At 37.5% G+C, this 12,726-nt stretch overlaps 2 protein-coding genes across 2 annotated transcripts; one reads left to right on the plus strand and one right to left on the minus strand.

Moving 5' to 3' along the window:
• Positions 1 to 2,657: 2,657 nt before the first annotated feature.
• On the minus strand, positions 2,658 to 10,074 carry LOC116007581 (solute carrier family 40 member 3, chloroplastic). Its single transcript, XM_031248298.1, has 14 exons — positions 9,623 to 10,074; positions 7,685 to 7,892; positions 7,509 to 7,572; positions 6,787 to 6,911; positions 6,621 to 6,710; positions 6,364 to 6,540; positions 6,162 to 6,236; positions 5,909 to 6,010; positions 5,704 to 5,821; positions 5,483 to 5,629; positions 4,415 to 4,521; positions 4,209 to 4,322; positions 3,694 to 3,994; positions 2,658 to 3,105 (listed from the first exon to the last, which is right to left on the minus strand). Exons 1-13 carry the CDS (start codon positions 9,763 to 9,765, stop codon positions 3,701 to 3,703), a joined length of 1,764 nt encoding a protein of 587 aa, XP_031104158.1. The 5' UTR covers positions 9,766 to 10,074; the 3' UTR covers positions 2,658 to 3,105; positions 3,694 to 3,700.
• Positions 10,075 to 11,391: 1,317 nt separating this feature from the next.
• On the plus strand, positions 11,392 to 12,207 carry LOC116005692. Its single transcript, XM_031245933.1, has one exon. It carries the CDS (start codon positions 11,392 to 11,394, stop codon positions 12,205 to 12,207), a length of 816 nt encoding a protein of 271 aa, XP_031101793.1.
• The last annotated feature ends 519 nt before the right edge of the window (positions 12,208 to 12,726 follow it).

The raw sequence follows: 12,726 nt of genomic DNA on the forward strand, positions 1-12,726 counted from the left end.
CCTGTTAGTAAACAGGCCCTCAATCTCTAAAACAGTTACCCATTACCAATTTGCAGAAAGTCTTGAGTACTCCCCAAAAAGGAATTCGTTGATATAATTTGCAGAAATACAATGTATATGTATTACAGTCAATTATGCTATCAGAAATCACCGATTTTGTGCGCCTTAATGCCCATGATTATGTGCCATTGTGTTAATATATCGAGTTAAGAAAATGTCTTGATTGACCAAACTCTCCAAGTAGTAATGGATGCATATTTTGTAGACACTACTACTGTATTTGACCTTGTAACTTTGTTAAGATTTGTTGCATAGATAATGAAGAAAACAATAAAGTTAATGAAAGATATAAAATTACATGATTTATATGTTAGAAGTGGATTATAAAATAATAAAAAGTGCTATGTATGAATAGGAAAGTTTAAAAAAAAAAAATTGTACATTTTGAATGATAAAAGTATACTGTAAAATAACTGTGTACTATAAGAATTTAAAAACAAAAAAAAAACAAAAAAAAAAACAAAACAAAAAAACAAAACAAAAAAAAAACAAACAAACACAAAAACAAAACAACAAAAAAAAAACAAAAACAAAAAGGAAAAATTGTAATTTATGCTTCTCACAAATATGCCAATTATTAATGTCACCCCAAAATTATTAGTGGTGTAAATGTTGCCCCTCAATTTTCAAAATGTATTACCTCTCCCGTAATATGAAGAAGGAGAAACATTGTTGTCGGCGGAAGGAGAACAAACAAAGAAAGAAAAATGGAGGAAAAATATAGTGTTCGAACAAGAAAAACAGTAGGTAACCACATTTACACCACTAATAATTTAGAGGAAGGGCAATATATGTCACATTTTGAAAATTAAAGGACAATATTTACACCACTAATAATTCAGGATAACATTGATAATTAGCACATTTGTGAAGGGATAAATTACCATTTTCAAAAAAATACAGTGGAAACTTTTGTCATTTAAAATTTATACCTTTAATTATTCTATGGTTCATTTTTAACATTCTTATAGTGCAATTTTAACTATTATGTAATGTACTTTTCTATATTGCACTTTTAACTATTTTATTATGCACCTCTTTTCATATACAATGCAAAAAATATTATACTTGAGTGTATTTTACAATTGTGCCCTTGAAAATAAGGATGCCCTCCGTCAATTACTAAAGCTTCCACATATGTTTTCAGTTGATGTACACCCTTGATTTTAACTATTGTATGGTTGTGATTTGTCCACAATTTTAACTTGAATGTGATTTGTCCACAATTTTAACTTGAATGTGTTCTCATGGAGTCGCCACATATATACAGGGGAGGGGTAGTGAAAACAAGCTCTAAGGTACAAGTGAGGACTAATCTAATCTGTTCATTTAGATTAATGACTGAGGATTGCTGAAAAATAAGAAGAATAAGGGTGCAATCAATTTTATAAATATTGCAAAATTTGCAATAATTACAAATCTGACCGTACTTTTTTACTAAAACCGTCAACCATTGATGAACCCTAATGTTCAGTCATCACTTTTCACTTGGAAGCATGTTTTCACCCAAATTTTCCCCTATATATACATACAAATTATTTTTAGCATCAATTAATATAATTATTACAAGACCCAAGTATTTGATAATCCTTTTGTCCCATTTTACCTGTCCTATTTACTATTTATAGGAGATTCAAATGGTTACTATAGAAATCTGGGGTGAAAGTGGAATTAATGAAGGAAGTGGGGGGAAGGAGTAAAAGAGTGGTAAGCAACAGTGTTCAAAGAAATTGTAAAGATTTAAGAAGCTGTGGGGAGGGGAGGGAGGTTATTAGCTAGCTGCAAGCCTGCAAATTTGGAAGATGTGACAGTAGTGGAGTCTTTTCAAAGATAATATACATGGGGGGGGGGGGGGGGCACAGTATAGTTAAAAACCTGATTCACAGTAGGAGAGAGGAGGACCCCATTCAAAATTGTACTACTAAATGCTACTGCTCAACTTTACTGTAATCTGATTATCTGAATTATGAATCCACCAGTTTTAGGTCATGTGGGAGTGGGAGTGGGACTGTGGAAGTGGGATGGGAGGGTCTCATCCCACTATTTCAACAAAAGGGTCCACCCTCAACTCTCTCTCTCTCCTCTCCTACTACTAAATGCCAACTACTCATGTCTGACCTACAGCCGAGAGGTTGGAGTTTCGATCATCAAACCCCTGGGTTTGAGCCGGTCAGCTATGAGTAATCTAGGCTGGTTTACCTCCTTGTGGTCCTTTGCCGGCTAGGGTCACAAGGCGAGGAGAAAACCTCGTTAAAAGAACTACTCATGTCTGACTGAGATGTAAATCACGGTAACTCAATGGATCAGCAGACATGGTCAAATGCCGGTACGCACAAAGGATCTACCCATTTTAAACATAATCCCCACATTGCCGCTACCAAGTTTCAAACTTTTGTCTCCCCTCTCAAATACTACCTACTGAACCATAGAACTAAGCCTGTCTGCCCGTGCATGCTACATCTAAATACTTACTTCATACTGCCATTTGCTGGCACTACACTAGTACGCTAGTACTCTCCCCCTCAGGTAGCTACATCAACCCAACCAGTCCAATCCCATCTCGGCTTAATCAGTTCTTAAATGTGTGTACTCAAAAATTCTTCAAATCAACAACCACTCCCATTGTTAGGAAAACACAATCTAAAGAATCAATGTTTAACAGAATGTTTATCTCTATGTACAGTGGTGGGTGTCTACAAATCTAAGATCCACTGGATGGTAGGGTGGGTGATATCTGAAATCTGAATGCACAACATTACCTAACCTATTACCTGCTATACAGTATCACCAAAGTTCTAATCCATCCATTGCATGCCGCTACATTATACAACATTAGGTAAATAAATGGGTTAACGTACCACAGCTCTCTGAAAAAGTATTCTGCTCGCAAACCAATCCACCACCAAAATAAGGATCTCTGCAACCGCTGCACAATGGGGAAAATGTTGCACAGGCAGACAAATCTCATCCTGCACCCGACCTTGTCATTTGCTGGATCACAAGGAGAGACCAAATGGAAATAATGGACTCTAAATTTGCAGCTTTCTACAATCACAAAGTCAGCCAAAAAAATATTTTACTCCGTAAGAATTATTACCCAGGCTGTCTAAATAACAATATTTGCAAAAAAGTTTTAAAAAACTTATTTTTTTTGAGTACTACTGACTCTGTTACAATATAGTATCTGTTCATAGCTACTTTCTCAACCTACTGAAGCACAAAGAGTCAACAATTGCCTCCACTGAGGCTTGAACCCACTCCCATCATCCATGTGGGAGTGTAAACCGGAACACCGGGTGCCACTAAACCACAAGGTCTTTGGCATATATATATAACTAAAACTTTCAATGACTATAGAAAAATAAGTTTGGGCATTTGGCATGTGCACACTCAATAACTGAGGTTAGAGGTTAAAGACTACTCCTTGGAGTGCAATGGGTGGCAAGTAATAACCATAATTGAGGAAAAATAGAAGCACATTGCAATGTTCAATACTTTAAAATGTTCCTTTCAGCCAGGTATTTTTATATAGACTTCCCCTTGTGCATGGCATCAACCTAGTGACCTAGAGAAAGTATGACAAGCAGAACAGTATAGTATGAATCACATGAACAAAAGGCATATGCTACTTACATTGATATTAAAACTGTGGGTCAAAACAGAAAAGACTCCTTTGTGTCTCTGTTGGATTTGCCAACCATCTACAGTATAACCAAGCTGCGCTAACTACTGATAGAACAGAGAGCATTGCTAGAAATCCAAAATGTGAGACATCGTTCGCAATTATAGCAACCCCCAACATTATAGACTCTGCTAAACTTGCAATGGAAACCTCCGTAGTTCCAATAAGATTTGCTTTGGATGCTGGAATTCCAGTTTGTAAAATCTGTGCGCCTACAACATCATATGACATGTGCCCTATCCGTGATAATACCTGTGAAGATGAAATAGAACACTTTTGATTTTCTCTTACACTCCAACAAAGAATCAACTTTAAACAAAAGTGACTGAATATTATGCGACTAATTCCAACCATAGTATAGCAGAAGCCATGCAGCAATTGATATCCACATATATGTGAAATAGCATGTGCAGTCACTGATACTTCTTAAAATTAGTAGTAGTAGAGTAATAGTAGACAAACTCACTATCAGACCCAAGAAAAACAAAAAATGTGTCTGCTGAGAAAGAGATCCAGTCCAATAGACAATTACAGCAGTGCTTAAAAGTGACGCCTGCAATATCAGGGCAGCTGCTCCAGCCTGAAGACAAAATTCGTGAGACATAAGCCTAGACTTCAAATAATAATGTGACAAAAGGTTCAATTAATAACAGAATATGAAAAGAAAGAAACCTTTAAAATGCCAAATCTCTTAACCATCTTTGCAGACCCAAAAGTTGCTGCAATACCCATGAATGCACTCAATACACTAAAGCTACCAATGATAGATGGGTTTAGGCCTGAAACAGATTTTCATAATAGGATCAGCAGAACATACCGAAGTACATAGAAAATTGAGGGGAAAATGTTGACCAAGTACTCAGTAATTCTTTTTCTATATATTTGAGAGCCAAAGATGGTTGATGAAAAAGTACTTGGTGATCAAGAAGGGAGTAAACCATGCAACAAAGGTGTAGAATATTTGTCAAAGACACAGTATACATTTCGCACATAGAGAATAGATAAACAGTAAAGCAAAGCAACCTCTAATAACGGTAAAACAATATTATTTTTGTTAAGCAGCAGTAAATAAATTTTAAGATTAAAATAATATAAATGTTGAAACAAAACTGTTTCTAATGCTGATTTCTTAAAGCAGCAATCTCATTTGGTTCACAATAGGAACCCACATCCATAATGATGTAAATTATTAGTCTATATCCAACTACTAATTCATATAGCAACCATTAAAGAAAACAAGCAACTTTTATTGGTTTGAACCTCAAAATAGAAAATAGTATATAACCATTTATACACCAAGTGTGCTAGTGTCTTTTGTAATGATTTTTAACATATATATGATCAAGTGCGAACATATTTAATTTAGTACGGAGTAGTAATAAAAAGACCTTTTCGGACAATAAGACCATGCAAAACTTGACAATTGAACTTTTTCAACATGAAAGAATAAAGTTTAAGCAGAGATATAAAAAAGAAAAGAGCAAGGGTAAAAACTAAAAACTCCATAGATATTGCAAAAAGGAAAAACTCCCTAGACTTTATTCAACTATAAAATGTAAAAAATAATGCCCAAGCCCATTTGAATTAGACAGTCACCATACCAAAGTGAGCTTATACCTACTTGTGATATTATCATAACAGTCAACACAAAAGGTATATATTAATTAGATTTACTCAAAGTCCAGTCAGCAACATCAGATAGATAGAAGCAGATGAAAACATATGGAGTCTAGAAAATACCACGCTGTGTTAAGAATGCAGTCATTAAACTACCAGGCGCAAGCACAACATTGAAGTATAATAACACACAGGCCATGCTTGCTGGAAGAACAGGCTGCTGGATATATTCAGCCCACCCATGCTTGATAGCTTCTATACTCATCCCCACTGGAAGTAAGAACAGTACGTTCAGACAAAATTAAGAGTGAAATTCAAGTGCAAATAAGACAAGCAATATTCACCTAGATTTCCAGATTCTGGTAAAGATTCACTGGAGTAAGAAGGGCAACAAGTTTGCACAGATTTAGCACGGTCAAGAACCCCAGAAGAAAGCTTGTTGGTTATCCATGTCAAAAGAATCTACAGGACATAGTTAAAATCTCAGAAAGTAAGAATAATATCAGGATTTCATGAAAGAGCTCTCCAAGAGGAGCCAGGGTAAATTACCACAATAGGCAATGCCCCTATCATCAAACTAGCAGTAAGTCTTAAGCATTTCACAGGTTCATATTTGGACAGAAGGAAGCCAAACAGTGCTGCTCCAGCAACCTTAAGAAAATGATCATAACTAGTGTCAGTGTCAAGTGGTGAACTCTTTTCATTAGTAAGCATAGACGCATAGTAGCTAAAGTTTTACACTTTAGAATATCAACTCTTCAAGGCCTTTTCAGAAAGATTCAGAAACATATGTGCCAATCACCTCACACAAGAGATCAATTCGACTAAGAACAGCATTTGCTTGAGCAAGAGCAACTGGCCGATTGGTACCTGCTAACTATGGCCATTTTGCAGAAAATAAAAGAACAAAAAAAACACAAAATTAGGAATGCTTGAATGCTTAATCTGAAGTCAAACGGTGATTTGTACAATAGGAAGCTACAGAAATTTGAGTATAGTACTACCAAAACAACCCAATCACGTTCGACAGCAACCCCCAAAGCCAGTCCAGATAGCCTTTCAACAGCCCCAGCTAGAACAAATACAGCAAACCAAGGCCGGAAAAGAGGGAAGGGTGTAGCTGTGGCATGGAATCTGTGGGCATGAATGATCACTCCAACTGACAACAACTGAGCAGCTGCCTGACATAAGAGAAGCGTTATTAGAAGAGTTTTCTGGAGGAAGATTTTTGCCCAAATTGCTTGTTGACAAAAAATAATACCTGAACAATACTTAGACAATTAAATGCAGGTACCCTAGGAAAATGATCCATAAGCTTTCCTACCAAAGGGCCTCCTACAATTACAGCAACCTGTCAAGAGGGAACTGGTTATACACTACTATTAATCATCCAATACATTCTTCCTGCTACTAAATACTAGTTATACCTTAGCAACAAAACCCATAGATGCCACAGGAAGAAGACTTGGATGAAGCAATGCAATAGCAGCAGGCCAGGCAAAACTCCAAAGCTGTTCCACCAAGTTTCCAGCGAAGCAACTGGCATACAAAGCTGGTTGCATATATCACTTTTAAGTCAGAAACTGAACAATCAGCATTATAATGCGAAGCAATCCATAGGTTAACAATGAAACATAATATTGATCAGTGATCTAATTTTAAGCCAGAATCTGAACATTCAGCATTATAATGTGAAGCAATCAATAGGTTACCGATGAAACATAATATTAATCAGTGATCTATTTATATATCTCTGCAGGATTTTCTTCAACAGATAACAGAAGTGTAACAGCTGTGGGTTAATGGATTTGGTATTTCCACAAAAAATTATTCACACTAGGAATAGTAATATTTAGAAGACAATTATTTAATGACTTCAATCACCGCCAATAAGGAAGTGGCTATAAACAAATCAGAAAGTTTCTGAAGCTAAAACTAGCAAGTTAGAACATAGCACCATCCTGAAATGTTTTTTTTTTTTTAAATTGCATCAAATTCATCTGAAGAAAGATTATTATTATTATGTTAAATTTCCAGTAGTTAGGAAGGATAATAAGTTACAACAAATGTAAGTGGGTGCCCAAATACACAGACAAAAAGCATCACATAACTGAGTGCAAGATATAGTTCAAAGACAGAAAGCACAAACCATATAATCCTGCTGGATGAGCAGGAGTTGCAGCAATGATATTCTGCTCCTCTTCTGATAAGACCTAGGTGTATATCAACAATGAAGCATTAATAAAAGTAATTGTGTTATTTATCACTCAAACTATGAGAAATAATGGAAGTAATGTAATAGACTATAGAAAGCAGTGAACTTACTGGAAGTGTTGTCAAAATAGTGTCGACATATGTTCCCTTAGCAAGTAGATCTAGTGCTTCACTATCAAGAATATCAGACTTGAGATGAACAACAGGAACTGTACAATTGTAATCAGCAGATTCAAAATTATCCAGAACTTCTTCATCAGTTGTGTCAGTAAAGATGTCAGCTTTTGCTATTGAACACCTAGATTTGAAATTATCTACCCTGCAATTAAGGTAAATTACTATTAATAAAATGATGAATATAGTATCAGCAGCATCCATCCAATTCAATATTTATACCCTATACGAAAGCAAAGCATTATTAAAGACAGATTATATGTCAGTGAAGCCTACCTAGCTCAAGTATTTGGCTGAGGTCTCTAAACGTATTAAATTCAAGTTATACTGTTTATCATTTCACTTAATGTATGACTCTTATTCAGATTAGCTTGTTCATTGTCCAACACTTCAACTTTCCATGGACTCTAGTGATTTATTAGTTCATTAGAAGTAGTAGATTGATTTCTAGTCCTTCATGCGTTGTAAAAATATATTACAAACTCTTAACTCACCACCACCCCCCCCCCCCCCCCCCCCAAAAAAAAAAAAAAAAAAAAAAAGATTGAAACTTGCTATTCATCCATTTGAATTTTCATTTCATTTCAAATATGTTGTTGAAAGTTGATTTCAAGCATCAATGATTTATGGCCCACAACAAACAAATCATTAACAATAAGAAAGATACTTCCAATTACTCTCCTTTTGTCATCAAAATTTTCCTCAATACAGACCTGTCTACAAGCAACAAACATGGACAGCCAACATTATTTTTCAAGCACCTAACTGAAGATTTTACTATATTATTTTTATTGAAGTCACCATTTTCCGTCGCTTATCCACAATAATAAACTGTTCTACTTCCAAATCTCAAACATGCAAAAATGCAATTCACATTGTATCACTGTAATACTATCCACTGAAGAATTTAGCAGTCCTGTTTCTCTCATGTGCATGAAGGTCTAACCAAAAAATATAGTAAACCAAAGTATGCTTAAAATTCTATAACTGCACATGTCACTTATGAGGGAGGCAAAATAGTAAACTAACATGTCCCTTATCCAGAATAGTGAACTGTTCTATTTCCAAATCTCACACACACAAAAATGTCATTCACATTGTCCCACTTAAATACTGTCTACTGAAGAATCTCCGAGTCCTGGTTCCACCATATGTATGCAAGCTCTAACCATAAAATTGAGTAAAGGAAAGTATGTTTAAAGTTCTCCAACTAAACACGTCAAAGACAAAAATCACAATGGTGTATGGGTGCTCCATTACAAATCTGTTATGCCTCCCACTTAGTGCAGTTGGAGAGAAATCATGTGACAGTATATTCTTTTTAAGTTTCTTTTTTTCTTGTGGGTTCCCCACTCCTTCACATTTTACCAAGGAAACTTGACTATACAAACTTCCTCTCTTATCCAAAATCGAGTGCCAAAAAAATATACTACTTAATAATGAGATAAGCCCCGTGAGTGGTGTAAAGACTGGAGCATCCCATCCTATGTCCTATGCACTACAAGTCTTTAGCAGCGTTTGCCCAACTCTTGGCCATCTTTAACCCATCACCCACTCTTAACTAAAATATTTCCAAAAGTGATTCTTTTCTGGCCAGTAAAGATCAGTATCTGCTCTCCAAATCATCCAATTAACAAAACCAAATTTCCTTCAACCAACTCCTACAGACTGAAAATTCTGATCACTTCCAAGTTCCAACATAAATTCCGTGAAAAGAAGCTACCTTATTGCAAGAAATTAAATGTTTTGCATGCACAATTCCTCCATAATCCACATGTCATTATAATTCACCACAAATGCTCATTTCAATAAGCAAAATAAAATTAATATAGCATTAAAGAGCTGCAATCTTGAAGTGTGAAAGTTAGGTGAGACCTTAGGGGGGTGAAGTTGGGAATCAACCATCGACGAGAAGAGAAGCAATGGCGTATTCTAAAGCAAGACGGCGGCGGAGAACGAGCCTGACAGAGAGTGAGGCGAGCCGGTGAGTGAGCATGAGCAACAATGAACACACCCATGGATACACGGTCTTGAAGCACCAGTCCTCCTCCGCTTCAGCTGATCCTTCTGCCCGGAAACTACTCATGCAGCCTCCGGGAAATGCGTTGCTCCGGCGGTGTACCAATTACCTGAACAAGCGTGAAACTGGGCGTTCCGGAATGGAGGAAACTAGGGTTGAGAATCCGATAGCTCTGAACAAATGGATTATAAGAAGTGATAAATTTTTATCGGAATAATATTTTAAGGGGAGGAGTTTTTCCTTATCTGGGAAAATACGAAGAGAGTTGATGAAAGGATCGAAGGCGGGCATTTCGACGCTGACGTGGCCCGATTCTCTTCCAGACTTCCAGTATCATCATACCATAGTAGAATAAACTTTGTTTTTTCGGGGTTAACACTTAACATTGGGTAAAAGATACCGGGTAGATAGAGTATCCACATCAGCATAGTATTATAGTTTTTTCACAAATTTTTAGGGATCGTTGTAACAAGCATGGAATTTATTACACTCTTTGTAGCATAAATTGGACCTACCTTGGCTAGTAGCCGGGGATTTTAATGATATTGTATTCCCTACCGGGAAGCGAGGTCTTCACCCACATCCACCACCACCAGCTCTTATGGAAGGTTTTAACTTTTAACCTCATGTTGGATGATTGCGGCCTCTTTGACCTTGGTATGAGAGGTAGGAAATACATGGAAACGTGAAAAAGGCACCGCGAATTGGGTTGAGGAACGGCTAGACAGGGCGGTTGCTGGGGCTTATTGGTGTACGCTATTCCCTCAGGCAACGATCTACAATCACGACGTTATCACGTCAGGTCATACAACCATCTTCGTTGAAATTAATGGTCCTTGAGTTGTGCTGGGAGCTTGGAATTCTACTATGGGGAACCTTTGCCAAGTCGCTTAGAGCAGTGTGGGGCTACCCTAAAGTCTTGGGGTGGCAATTTTGTTAAACAGGCAAATAAGGGTATCACTAATTGCCAAAGACCTTATGGTATAGTGGCACCTATACACTCTCACATGGATGGGAGTGGCTTCGAGTCTCAGTGGAGGCGTTTGTTGGGATTGACCTCAAATTATTTCCAACATATTTTTACTTCCAAACGCAGTACTATTGGTGACTCTTTGAATGACTTGGTTCTGAGGATTTTGGAAATGGATAATCATCGTCTCCTACAACCTTTTACGATGGAGGAAATTAGAGATGCTCTTTTTTCTATGGCTCCGGATAAGTCCCCTAGACCAAATGGTTTTAGCCCGGAATTTTTTCAACACTTTTGGGGCGAAATTGGTCCTGATGTTGGCAGCTTTATTATGGATTGTGTGGATGGTGAGGCGTTCCTGGATGGTTTTAATGATGCAATTATAACTTTGGTTCCAAAGAAGTCAATTCCGGCCACTATGGGAGATTTGCGCACAATTTCTAAATTTCTTTGTGTAATGTTACTTACAAGTTGTTCTTGAAGATGGTGGCGAACATATTGAAGGTTGTTCTTAATAAGGTGATCTCTTGTTCGCAAAGTGCCTTCTTACCAGAGAGGCTTATAACTGATAATGTGCTCATTGTTACTGAAGTGATCCATTACTTAAATCGGAAGAGAGATGGTAAAGATGGTTAGTGTGCTCTTAAATTGGACATGGCCAAGGCATACAATAAAATGGAATGGTCATTTCTGCGAGAGATTATGCTTAAAATGGGCTTTGATCATCGATGGGTTAACTTTGTTATGCGATGTGTCACTACTGTTCGTTACAAGGTTAATGTCAATGGGTGTCTCACAGATTTCATTTTACCAACATATGGTTTGAGACAAGGTGATCATTTGTCTCAATACTTGTTCATTTTATGTGCTGAGGGACTATCTCATTTATTTGCTAGGGTTGTTATAATTGGAATGATTTCACCGTGTGTGGTAGCAAGAGGGGCTCCTGGAGTGTCGCATTTGTTCTTCGATGATGACAATATGCTCTTCTTCAAAGCCACGTTATCTGAATCTAAGGATGTGAAGGGCTGCCTTATTGAGTATGAGTACATGTCAGGCCAATCAGTTAACTTTGGTAAGTCATCTATAGTGTTTAGCCGCAATACGGAGGAAGGTATTAAGAATGTTGTTTCAACTATCTTTAATGTAACCCAAACCTATAATATTGGAAAATACTTGGGCTTACCAATGGGAGTTGGTCGAAATAATAAGGAAGTGTTTTCTTATATTGGAGCTAAGATAAACCATTGTCTGGGTGGATGGAATAAGAATATGCTTTCGAAAGTAGGAAAGGAGATACTGCTCAAAAGCATTGCGCAAGCCTTACCAACGTATGCAATGAGTATATATTTCTTGCCAATCAGTTTCTATGAGCGCCTTGAACGTATAATGAATGAATATTGGTGGACCGGCATGAGATCCGATCTCGCTAGCTACCTGACGGGAGGATGTTTTATAGGTAAAGCTTAAGGCTTTGCTACGAAAACACCACACTCTATTCTCTTAGGGCCGGCACAAGATCCGATCTCACTAGCTACGAGAGAGTGTTTTTCTGGGACAAGCTGGAGGCTTGATTTCAAAAACACCAACGCCAAAAAAATAAATAAATAAATAAATAAATAAATGCTGAGGCCATGCCTCGGCCAAAACGAAAATTGGTCGAGGTTGTCACCTCGGCCCGCTTTGGCCGAGGTCCCCCACCTCGGCCAGCATTGGCCGAGGTCCTCACCTCGGCCAGCTTTGGCTGAGGTCCTCACCTCGGCCAGCATTGGTCGAGGTCCTCACCTCGGCCAGGACCTCGGCCACAATTATCTTACCGTTCGAAAAAAAGAAACAATTTTATACAAGTAGTCATTACTCCCAAACCACCTCAACCGCTCTCGTTGGCTAGGGAGTGGGGGGACTGGGGACTGGATAGTTGGGCATCAGCATTTGACCCGGACCACCAGCACTGACCCGAAGGCAACAACGGTCACCCGTTATACAAAG

The sequence above is a fragment of the Ipomoea triloba genome, chromosome 15 (genome assembly GCF_003576645.1).
Source record: "Ipomoea triloba cultivar NCNSP0323 chromosome 15, ASM357664v1".
Classification (NCBI taxonomy): Eukaryota; Viridiplantae; Streptophyta; class Magnoliopsida; order Solanales; family Convolvulaceae; genus Ipomoea; species Ipomoea triloba.

Excerpts from the sequence above, each read along its gene's own strand:
- LOC116007581 (XM_031248298.1), bottom strand. The coding sequence starts at position 9,765 with ATGGGTGTGTTCATTGTTGCTCATGCTCACTCACCGGCTCGCCTCACT. Across the intron at positions 6,711-6,786 it reads CTATGGGTTTTGTTGCTAAG|GTTGCTGTAATTGTAGGAGG; the intron begins GTATAACTAGTA and ends CCCTCTTGACAG. Across the intron at positions 4,522-5,482 it reads TGCATTCTTAACACAGCGTG|GCCTAAACCCATCTATCATT; the intron begins GTATTTTCTAGA and ends AATCTGTTTCAG.
- LOC116005692 (XM_031245933.1), top strand. The coding sequence starts at position 11,392 with ATGGCCAAGGCATACAATAAAATGGAATGGTCATTTCTGCGAGAGATT.